General features: G+C 42.2%; 1 protein-coding gene across 4 annotated transcripts; it reads left to right on the plus strand.

Annotated features, from left to right (window-relative positions):
* The first annotated feature begins 7,273 nt into the window (after positions 1–7,273).
* Positions 7,274–10,432, plus strand: LOC9272205 (uncharacterized). 4 transcript variants are annotated; one of them, XM_015763257.3, is made up of 7 exons: positions 7,274–7,423; positions 7,557–7,621; positions 9,112–9,168; positions 9,435–9,482; positions 9,592–9,648; positions 9,791–9,861; positions 10,108–10,432. In XM_015763257.3, exons 2-6 carry the CDS (start codon positions 7,574–7,576, stop codon positions 9,842–9,844), a joined length of 264 nt encoding a protein of 87 aa, XP_015618743.1. In that variant the 5' UTR covers positions 7,274–7,423; positions 7,557–7,573; the 3' UTR covers positions 9,845–9,861; positions 10,108–10,432. The 4 variants fall into 4 exon arrangements, with proteins under 4 accessions (XP_015618743.1, XP_015618742.1, XP_015618745.1 ...); XM_015763256.3 differs by having other exon boundaries at positions 9,791–9,858; XM_015763259.3 differs by having other exon boundaries at positions 7,285–7,423; positions 7,560–7,621.
* The last annotated feature ends 1,200 nt before the right edge of the window (positions 10,433–11,632 follow it).

Raw genomic sequence — 11,632 nt, forward strand, 5'->3', positions numbered from 1 at the left:
AAAAAAATCAATTGCACAGTTTGCATGTAAATTGCGAGACTAATCTTTTGAGCCTAATTACGCCATGATTTGACAATGTGATGCTACAGTAAATATTTGCTAATGATGGATTAATTAGGCTTAATAAATTTATCTCGCAGCTTACAGGCGGAATCTGTAATTTGTTTAGTTATTAGTCTACGCTTAATACTTCAAATGTGTATCCGTATACTTCAAAAACTTTACAACTAAAAGAACTATATAACACACCATATAACTAACTAAATTTAGAGTAAAGTCCATCACCGGTCCCTAAATTTGTACCTCTGTGTCACCCCGGTCCCTAAACTCGCAAATCGACCGTTCAGGTCATCAAACTTGCTCGAATGTGTCATTCCGGTCCCTAAACTTGCAGATCACTCTTTTAGGTCCTCCAACTTGTTCAGTTGTGTCACCCTGGTCTCTAAACTTGGATTTGAATATCATCTGGATCAAATACGACGGTATAAAGACTTTATATTTAAAAATAATTCATAACTTTTTCATGTGAACTCTAATTAAGATAAACTTTATGTCAAACTTGTAGCCCTCGACACGATCTACAACTTTGTAGTTGAAATTTTTTATTTCAAGTCATTTTTTGTCCCAAAATGTAATTTTAAAATTAAAATTTCAAAATCTATAAACATGCAACAATATTTTGGGACCCTAAACAGTTTTAATTCAAAAACTTTTCAGCTACAAAGTTATAGGTCGCGTCGAGGGCTACAATTTTCATATAAAGTTTATCTTCATTAAAGTTCACATGAAAAAGTTATGAATTATCTTTTATATAAAGTTTTTAGACCGTCCTGTTTAGGGACCGGGGTGACACAACTGAACAAGTTGAAGGACCTAAATGGGTGATCTGCATGTTTAGGGACTGGGATGACACAGTCGAATAAGTTTGAGGACCTGAACGGTCGATTTGCGAGTTTAGGGACCGGGATGACACAGTGGTACAAGTTTAGGACCGGTGATGGACTTTACTTAGAACACACCTAAACTGCAACACCTGCAAGGCCAGCGAGGCAGGCGGCCGGGCAGATGGCGGACGGCCGGCGCCCGATCTCTGCGATGTGCTTTTTTCCTGATCTGTGCGATGTGTGCGGCCGATCTGTGCGATGTGGATTTCTTTTTCTGATCTGTGTGATGTGTGATGTGTTGTGGAGATGATTTTGTGATTTTGTGAATGATTTGTGATGTATTTGGAGTTAGAAAATGCAGCTTGATGTATTTGGGGATTTTGTGAATGATCTGTGGTGTTCGAATGATTTGTGGATAATATGAATGATTTGTGGTGCTCGAGATCATGCAAGCAGCAAGGAAAAAAAAGAAAAACAAGAACATTACTCCTGGTTGGTAACTCCAACCGGACTAAAGATCCATTTTTAGTCCCGGTTATTTCAACCGTCCTAGATTCGTAGTCTCGGTTGCATAACCGGGACTATAGGGGGTTGTGAACCGGGATTAAATAGGGTTTGTCCACCAGTGTTGATTCATTAATTTGCTGATGGTGTTGTACTTGGGAATTTTCATAAGAACTGTTGACGTTGCTTAATTAGGGGGCTATTAATTATAGGAGAGCTCTTACGCGGAGGCCCCCGCGTCGCTCCACATAGGGGCGACACGGGTGGCGACCCAACTCATCGGCCGGTCGCCAGCCTCCCGACCTGCTCCTTGCCGCCGCCTCAGTAGGCCGCCGGAAACCACGCGGTCGCAAGGACGGCGGCGGCGGGGCCTCTTCCCTCTCTCCCGGTTGGAACTCGGAAACCAGTGAGCAGCGAGCTCGGGGTCCTCAGGGCTGCCCCAGAGTGTTAGCATCCACGGCAGCAGCGGAGGCGGTTGTGGTGAGGCAGATGCGATGAGGTGCGGCGTCGGAGGCGGCTGCGGCGAGGGACAGCGTCGGAGGAGGCTGTGGCGAGGGGCGGAGCTTCACGGCTAGATCTGGGTCTCCACGGCTAGATCTAGTCAAGCGGCGGCGGCATTGGTTGGATCTGTTCGAGGTCGAGCAGGAGGCTGTGGTGGCGAGGCCGCGGTCGGCGTGGCTGGCAGCGGTGCGAGGGAGGCAGCGGGCATGGCGTGGCGTGGCACATCTGGCCGGTAGCGACAGGAGGGCAGCCGTAGGCATGGCGTGGCGCGGCTGTGGGTGTGGTGGTCAGTGAGGATGACGATGAGCGCTGACCACATGCAATGACAGCAAGGGCTAGCAGCAACGCCGCAGCAAATATGTGAGCTTCCAAAATGAGTTCATTCTTGCTAGCCAATCGTTTCCATCTTCTTCTCCAGGGAGCTCATCCCCTACTATGGTCGACTCCTTTCGGTTGTGGGGAGCAATTTTAGTGAGATGGTGGGGATGACGGTTGAAGGACGACGATGGTGATTGGGCTTTTGCCATGATGGTCAGCATTGGGAGCCATGGGGTTTAATTACCCTGACTTGTTGGCGCGCCGGTGGTAGTGGTGGCTCCAGTTCTTGGAGGATGACGGTGGCTACAATGTTGAATAGAAGGCCAACTCGGCATGCTGTGGCTAAAAGTGCTTGCTTTTACACTTGAGAGCAAGATCAACATCGGCGGTGGAACTGTCCTCACAGCACGTTGGTGGAGGCCAAGGCGAAAGCTTAGATGGCGACGCCTACGGGTGTCATTTCCTCGTTGGAGGCATCCTTTTTGTCTCCTCATCCTGTTGTGTTTGGATTTTACGGGTGTAAACCTAGCCCAACTCTTGGGCCGATGATGGCGGGTAGCTTGGCGTCGTGACCTTCCTGAAGGCATTGTCGAGCTAATCCTTAGTAGTTTCATAGTCTTGCTCTGTTTTGTTATGGATGGCCTTTGAGAAGTCGGAGCTGTTGCATCGAGGAGGTCGACGAGCTTGGCAACGATAAATCGAAGCCATGCTTGTCAGGCGGGGTTTGGCTAGTGTCCTCTTGTGAAAGTTAGAGCTGCTGTGCAAATGCAATCTTGGCAACGATGACCCAAGTTGGAACTCGCCCTTTGAGGTTTTACTCCAGTGGGCGGTAGCATGCTTGTTGATCGGCAAGCATTTCTTGACCCTGGCGTTTCCTAGCGAAGTCGGAGTCACCTATGATGGTGTGATGACGATAATGCTATGTTCTGCCCGTGTAGGGAGCCTTGCTTGATCTTCCAGCTCATTACTGTTTTGAAAGGCCCGTGTAGGCGCTGTATCTGCACATTTAATACATTCTATGAGACAATATATTGTGCTAGAACCGGATGGGATGTATCCTAGTACTACGAATCTGGACATGCCCTCTGTCTAGATTCGTAGTGCTAGGATACGTCCCATCCGATCATAGGTTGCTATATTCTAAGACGGAGTATATTTTATGACAGAGATAATAGTTACCGTTTCTAAAATCTCTCCTTTATTCGAGCACTCCAGGATTGTATGTAACCTGTCACTTTCTGAGCTGTTTTTTTTTTGGCTGAATTTCGCTGTGGCACATTACAATTTGCACAAGTGGCTGCCCGAATCAGACCAGATCAAGATTTTTTTTTATTTTTTCAGTAAGTAACCAACAGAAGGCTAGCTGCTGCTTGTTTTATCAGCTACTAGCCGGAGTAGCTGCCATGCCATTGCTATGCCGACAAGCAATCATGCTTGTGGTGGATCAGTGTCGGAGATTACAAAAGCTTCCTTTTACATGACAAAACGAATCCGTGATGGAACGAACAAGACGCATGTTCGTTTGTGTAATAGTCTGGTTGAGGCTCCTCATGAAGGTAAAGAGACAGACCGGTCACTCTCTAACTGCGGTCTGTTTCGGATTTGCCTCTAGACCACTGAATTTTACGGACAAAAAAAAATCCTAATTTTAAAATTTTGATCAGTATCCGGCCGAAAAATTCCAATATAATTGAAATTTGGAAGCTGAAATTTTGAATTTAAAGACATCGTTTCGCTAACCGATCAACGGCTTTGGAGTTCAGACAAGTGGTAGATATGCTATGGGGGTGGTGAGCCCGGCAGGGAGGGCTTGAGCCGCTACCGGTGTTGGACGGGACCTAAAATTTTCGACCATGGGTGAGTTTAGTTCACACCAAAATTAAAAGTTTGATAGAATTTGGAACGACGTGACGGAAAAGTTAGAAGTTTATGTGTGTAGGAAAGTTTGATATGATGGAAAAATAGGAAGTTTAAAGAAAAACTTTGGAACTAAACTTAACCCATATATAAAAGGTATAGAGGTTTGTCTAGTTTGTTCAGTACCGCTGCTATTATTTCTTAGGTCCGCCTTAGATTCTGATAAGCCACAATTGATTTTTCAAACTTTAGTGACAGCTATCCATTTTTTTTTGGGTGGGGGGTTTGATCCCACTATTGGCTTTTGGACTAGGGGAGCTTTCCTTATAAGGGGTGTTTAGATGCAGGGGCGTAAAGTTTTGGCGTGCCACATCGGATATTATATAGGGTGTTACATAGGTTGTTCGGGCACTAATAAAAAAACTAAGTATATAATCCGTCAGTAAACAATAAGACAAATTTATTAAGCATAATTAATTCGTCATTAGCAAATGTTTAATATAGCACCATATTGTCAAATTACGGAGCAATTAGGCTTAAAAGATTCGTCTCGCAAATTAGTCGCAATCCGTGTAATTAATTATTTTTTAGCCTATATTTAGTACTTTATGTAGGTGTTCAAACGTTAGATGTGACAGGGTGAAAAATTTTAGGGCCCCTTTGAATTGTAGGAATGAAAAAACGGGGGAATAGGAAAAACGTAGGATTCTGACAGAAATATAAGTGTAAAACAGAGGATTGCAAAACACAGGAAAAACACATGAATGATCATTTGATTGGACCACAGGCTCAAATGAGATAGATAGACTTAGAGGATTTTTTTTCCAAGAGGTTGGACCTCTTGCTAAGTTTCCTCCAAAATCTATATGCTATAAGCCATTCCATAGGAATTTTGTAGGATTTGAAAAACTTCAATCCTTTAAATCAAAGGGGTACATAGGAAAATTTCCTATAAGATTTCAATCGTATAAAATTCCTTCGTAATTCCTTTGATTCAAAGGGGCCCTTAAGGTGGGATCTAAACAGGGCCTAATTTTCTATAATACATAGAGCTGGAGCTTTGTCTAATTTGTTCAAACTTTCTAGATATAGCTAGGATTTACACTTTCGTTTTTCAACCAAATTTTTGAATTTTGGTTGTCACCGAATTTTCAGGATTTTCTGAACTGTGTCAACATTATTTGAAAATTATTTAACAAATTTTGAATGAATTTGTATACATTTTAACCAATTTCAAATAAACTTTAAAATACCCGAGAATATCGGGTGAGATATGGGCTTGGCAGTGGAGGGGGTGAAATTACCGAAATTCCGAAAATCTCGTAACGAAATGCAGTCCCACGATCCACATTCCACACACCAGTTACCGCTGATTTTTGGAATCGCTGAAAAAGTAGTACCCCATCGTTTTTATATGCGTTGCATTCGTTTAGTACTCTACTTGCTTGTTATCCGATCCAACCAGCAGCTCTGGGAGTAGTACGATGTACGTGCCCTTGCCTTTGCTTCCACGGTCAGCTGGTTGCTTGGCGTCTGCAACAAACTGAATTTATCCTCCTCTCTCTATCATCTGTCCATTGCTGTCTATCCAACCTCAGCCAAACAGAAAGACTTCATGCAGAGAAAGTTTTTGTTGTTCTAGAAATGCTACCTGCATATACATTTGGCATCCTCACATTTCATCTTTACCCTTTCCGATCCAAAAAAGAAAAAAAAAAGAGATCATCTTTAGCCCATTTGGTGCTAGCCTTAAGAGTTCAAGCTTGAGAAGTTCAGAATTGAGTTCTCAGCAAGTGAATGCATGGTACCGAAGTGACATGCATTTTCTTCAGCTTTGACCACACTTCACGCATTGCAGGTAGATCACACCAGATTACCCCCTTTTACTTTATTTCTTGGCCACATTACAACAGGAATGAATTTGCAGCAGGAACAGTGTGAGTCAGCACAGCAAATGCTCACCACAACTTCAGATCATCCGAATGTCTGAAAACCCCAAGTTTCCAGCAGCAGCACTTGGTCCAGATGCCATGCAAAAACAAGCAATTCCCAACCAACCATGCAAAGCTAGAGACATAAAAGAGGCATGGAAAGGGCCATGGGGATAGGGGTGATAGGTGGAAAAAGATTATTCCATCCGTCTTTCGCGGGATATCTGGGTATATTACTTCTATTATCTTAAACGAAATATGAACGCCGCGTCACATGCTAGCCTGCTAGGGGGGCAGATATGGAAGAACAACATATGAGAACAGCAGCCATGGAAAAAATAAATAAGGTCCCACGTCAGCCTGTCAGGAGGAGAATTTGTTGGGAAGGCATGGATCGGAGCAAGACACCTGATCCAAGGCAGGAATACCTGCAGGGACGGAAAAAAAATGCCAACTATGCACAGAGGATGTTCACTGGAAATTTGGTGCTTAAAATTTCAAAAAGGAATTGCAAAAAAAATGTTTGGAGAATTTGAAATTTGCATTGATTTACACTAATAAGTCTTAAAGTTTGTCATGCTTTAACAGTATATTGTGATGGGTAAATCTGAGCTACCAGCTGAATCAAATCTACCGATGGATGTACAGTTTCTTGTCATGATATAATTGCTCGATTTGCATGATAAGACTGTCACGTGCTTCTCGCCCAAGAACTGGAAACAATAAAATATAGATACATCACACATGTGTGCAAGACATTATCTAAAAAAACTTCCGTGTGCAACAAAGGCGGCCCTTTTTATTTTGTGGTTGGAGAAAAGAGCAAACAAATAGTCTAGCTATCTTGTTAACTCATCCTCCAACAATCAATTAATCGATTCTGAGGAGCGACGACAAAAATTCGTCAACAGAGACCATAATACAAAACACAGTTACAAAAGCAACTGCCTAACAGTAAAAATAAATAAAAAATAAGAAGCAAACATCAAATTCCACTGATATTCACTCTCTTTACACGCAGCCGACACAATTACTCAAAAAATATGATGAACCAAACATGATTAGTATAAATAAAGCAAAACAAATCAAATTCCACTGACCCACTCTCTTTACACGCAGCCGACACAATTACTCAAAAAACATGATGAACCAAACATGATCAGTAGTACTAGCAAATTAACCCATAGTGTGTACACGTGCATACACGGGTGTACAAATCCAGTGTGTAAACCGGGTGCATCGAATGAATTCGGACCCATCTCCACCTTTCTTGCCTTTCTTCCCCGCAACCACAAGATTCCTAGCTCAGCAATGCTCCTCCCCTCTATATATATGTGCGTGTTTCTGCACTCCTCTCTTCACAATTCAGAGCTGTATATCTTGTCTCGTGTCTCTTGTCCAGTTGTATCTCTCGCATACAGCACCAAGGTTCTCCCTCACCTACCTACCCAGATCGAATCTTTGGGCACAATTCGCATGAATTCGCACATGTTTTTGTGGTGCTCATCTTGTTCTTGAGTTCTTGCCAAGTTAGTTACAGAATTCGTTGTTTGTTGTGTAGCAGGCAGAGGAGGAGAGATGGCAGACTGCAACGACAAGTCATCAGCCTCTTCCATGGAAAAACAGGTACTTTTGCAGCTTTCTTATTGTTTCTCTGAATTGTTCTAGTCGCGATTAAGAATGCTCCTAATTAAGTTGTAATCTCTTGTTTGTGGCTGCCCAATTTCGGCGATTCAGAGTTCGATTAACTATGGATTCAGCACTTTTTTCCTGCTTAGGTTTTGATGTTATCCTGCCTGAGCCTTCTGAATTGCAGTTCTTTTGATTTTTTTTAACGATGTTTGTCCTGGATCAATTTATATTTCAAATTTGAATTCCAATATAAGAAGGGCATTTTTTTTTGGTAACTATTCATACTAGGAGCTCCAGTTCATTTCTCTCCCCTATATTGATGCTCCAGTGATTTAGCAGAAATGGAGTTCTTTGTTTTAGGCAAATGGGGTTTATCGGTTATGGCAATTTTCAATATATATTATATTTTTGATGTTGCTCTGCCCCTGCTCTGTTTGATAGAAGATAATGCAATGCAGATCTTTACAAACTGAATGTCTGAATATCTCAGGCACCATAATGTTCCTCAGATCCATGCTTGATTAATTGGGACATATGATTTTTTTTTTTGCTGCGAAATTGGGACATCCGATTATTCCTGCCACCAAAAATTTTAGCTTTTAACGATTTAATGTGAGAAAATAGAGTCAACTTGCCATCTTGATGCCTGGTTAATCGCAATGGAATTTCCGATTTGATGCTCCATGTTTTTCAAAACTGCATAAAAGTACCTCGCCTAATGCGGTTCTTCCACTTGTCCCTAACAACTACTACAAACTGTCAGTCCATGTGACAGTAGGAGAGTGCCTTTGTTGACTGTACACACCAACCACAAGAACAATACAACCGTTGAACTTTCCACGGTCTCTAAAGAATGTAACAACCAAAATTCTTCTGGGGCCTGAAGAAAAAATGGCCAAGATTACCCGCATATATATGCACCATGTTCATGATAGAATATAATATATATAACGCACAATCCTTTTTAACTCATCCCTTTTCATTACTGAGAAATAGAATTTTGGAATCTTTCACCATCTTGCTTTGCATGGATTATGTTGACCCCTCAATCATTTGAGTGGATTTTTGGCTGAAAACAGGTTCTGGAACCCTGTCCTTGTCAAGGATAGGCTTTGTTAAGGGATCAACATCAGTGTTGCATGGTTCACATGCTTGTAGTGCTCTCCCAAAAAGCACAGTGTTTTTGCATCATGCAATTATGAATGATGTATGGTTGCATGGACTTTTAGGGAAAAAAGGTTTAGGTTTTTAGGAGTAGATTTGATGAGTGTGCTTGTGTTAGTTACATTACTTTTGATGCATTATCTTCTTCTGATGATTAATTGGCTTTGCACAAAGTTAGAGGATATATGCCCATATTTGGTCATAGTCTGATGTTTGTACCTAACATATATCATATATGTAATAATAATATTAGAAACTCTCTTTTAGACGAAAACTAGCAACTCTAAATTCAATAAGACTTATAGCTCTTTGGGTTGCAGACCTATGCTCAAAACAAGTATGGAGGAATTACACCCAAGAAGCCTCTGATTTCAAAGGTATTGGTCCTAAATTATCTTGACTTCCAGTTCGGTAGAAAAGCAAAATCTTGACTTCTATTTACTACCATGGTTCACTCTCACAATAATCAATTCACCACAACCATGTTTACTGGCATGTGTTGAATGCCACATTAGTACCATTTTGTGAGACAATGGTTGGAACTTTGGCAATAATCACTCAAAGACTCATGGAATTCCTTTTGAAGAGCACTTTGTTAATAATTTCTCTGTTCCTCAATTGGATTATTTGATTTTGGCTGCAGGACCCTGAGCGCGCCTACTTCGATTCCGCAGACTGGGTCCTAGGCAAGGTACACAAATCCTTGCAATCCAGAGACAAATAAACATACCATGTACAACAAAAAGCTGTTCTTTTTTACTGAAGCTTTTGCTTTCTTTTCTGATGATGCTTTGCTTCAGCAAGCTGCAAACGGCAGCGCAAGGGCAGCAATTGAGTCCTTGAAGCCAAAGCTAAAGGTGAGTAGTACACAAGAGGCCAACTAGTGATTCTGATCCAATTGAATTGACTGCCCTGCACTTCAAGTATTTGTGTCAATTATTCCTAGTGTTTGCATTGTTGTGTAAGCAAAATTTTATATGCTCTTGTCTGTACTTGCAGAGAACGCCCCATCACCAGCTCCCCCCTCGCAACCCGACCTGTGCATCCAGCTGATCAGTGCAGCAAAGGTAGTAGTAAATTAGGGTTTAATATATTGGTTAGGATATTTCTATCTGGGTACCAATAGTTCCGAAATAATTTGTAATTTAAACAAAAAATGGTCAAATTTGAACAAAGTTTTGCTAAATTCACGAAAATCTGAAAAAAAAAAATTGAACCCTGGTAGTAATCACAGATCTGAAACTGCAGCTTCTGAGTTCTGAACTCTCTGCTATTGCCTGATTGTCTGAACAGCCATTGTCATCTGGATCATGCAGGTGAAGCTGGAGTGCTCCCTGGCTAGCAAGTCACAGGGGATCGAAGATGGGAATAGCAATTTAAAATTAGCTGGTTAATTAATTACATACGTTAGGAAAGAAAAGCCAGGATTGAACTCTGCAAATTGGATTCTTGATTCTTGGAGGAGCCTAAGCTAATTGCTTGCTATGATCAAGTTAGATGTTGTTTGGTTGCAAGTATTTTCTTGCAGAAACACTCCGTGTATTCTCCAATCCATATTTGAATGTCTTATACATACTTTCGCAAGAAATTGGACAAAAACGCCCACAATTTGGGGAAGGGAAATATGGATTCTTTTGGACATTTGGATGTGTGTACCTCTATCAAAATCGAAGCCATATTGTAAACAAAAAAGCAAAAAAAAAAAAATCCAAGCAAATCGAGCCCAGAAATTTATGATCCACATTGGTCTGTGTAGTATTTACTCCCTCCGTCCCAAAAAAAGACAAACCCTGGTTTCCGTGTCCAACGTTTGACCGTCCGTCTTATTTGAAAGAATTATGAAAAAAATTAAAAAGATAAGTCACACTTAAAATATTAATCATGTTTTATCATCTAACAACAATGAAAATACTAACTATAAAAAAATTTCATATAAGACAGACAGTCAAACGTTGGCACGAGAATACATGGTTTGTCTTTTTTTTTTTTGGACGGAGAGAGTATTTAGGAATAAGTTCATCTGAGCCCCCTTAACTTATCAACGAATCCGATTTTCGTCCCTCAACCAAAAAACCAGATACAACGGGTCCCTCAACTATCAAAATCGGTGCAGATTAGGTCTCTCGGCGGTTTTGGCTGACGTGTCGTCTACATAGCTGATTTGACTTGGTCTTCATCTTACGTGGCGCTTACGTAGCAATTCAATTTGGAAAAATAATAAAACCCGTGGGACCCACATGTCAGTCTCACACAAAAAATAATAAAAAATGATGAGACCCACCTAAGCCCACATGTCAGTTCAACTTATCCCTCCTCTTCTTCCTCCTCTCTCCGACTCTCCCCATCTCTCCTTTCTTCATCTCTCTCCAGGTGATGGAGAGAGCGGCACGTGGCGGCCAAGAAAGACAAGGAGGCGGCCACCCCGGTGTGTCGACCTAGCTCAGACACGGCCACTCCGGCGTCGACCTCGGCCGTCGGCAAGAAGGCGGCCACACCGGCGACCTCCGCCGTGGCCGGCAAGGAAACGACCACACTGGTGACCTCCGTGGCCAGCAAGGCAGTGGCCAGTGCGTCGGCTGGGCACGCGAGAGCCCAACCCACGGAGGAGCATCACCAGCAATCCTGCTAGCTCTTGCCTGTTCATGTTGCCTCTGGCCACGGTACTAGACGGTTGCATCGCCGCTGCCAAGGCGAACGTTGCAGTGGTGTTTTCGTGTGCTGTCGTTAAACTTTCAGAACCGCTTGCTGTATATATATGAAACTGATTGATGACCATCTGCACGGGGGGACCAGTTCTATCTGGTTTTACGGTTAAAGGAAAAATTGGATTCGTTGACAAGT

Source organism: Oryza sativa, chromosome 12, assembly GCF_034140825.1.
Source record: "Oryza sativa Japonica Group chromosome 12, ASM3414082v1".
Taxonomy (NCBI): Eukaryota; Viridiplantae; Streptophyta; class Magnoliopsida; order Poales; family Poaceae; genus Oryza; species Oryza sativa.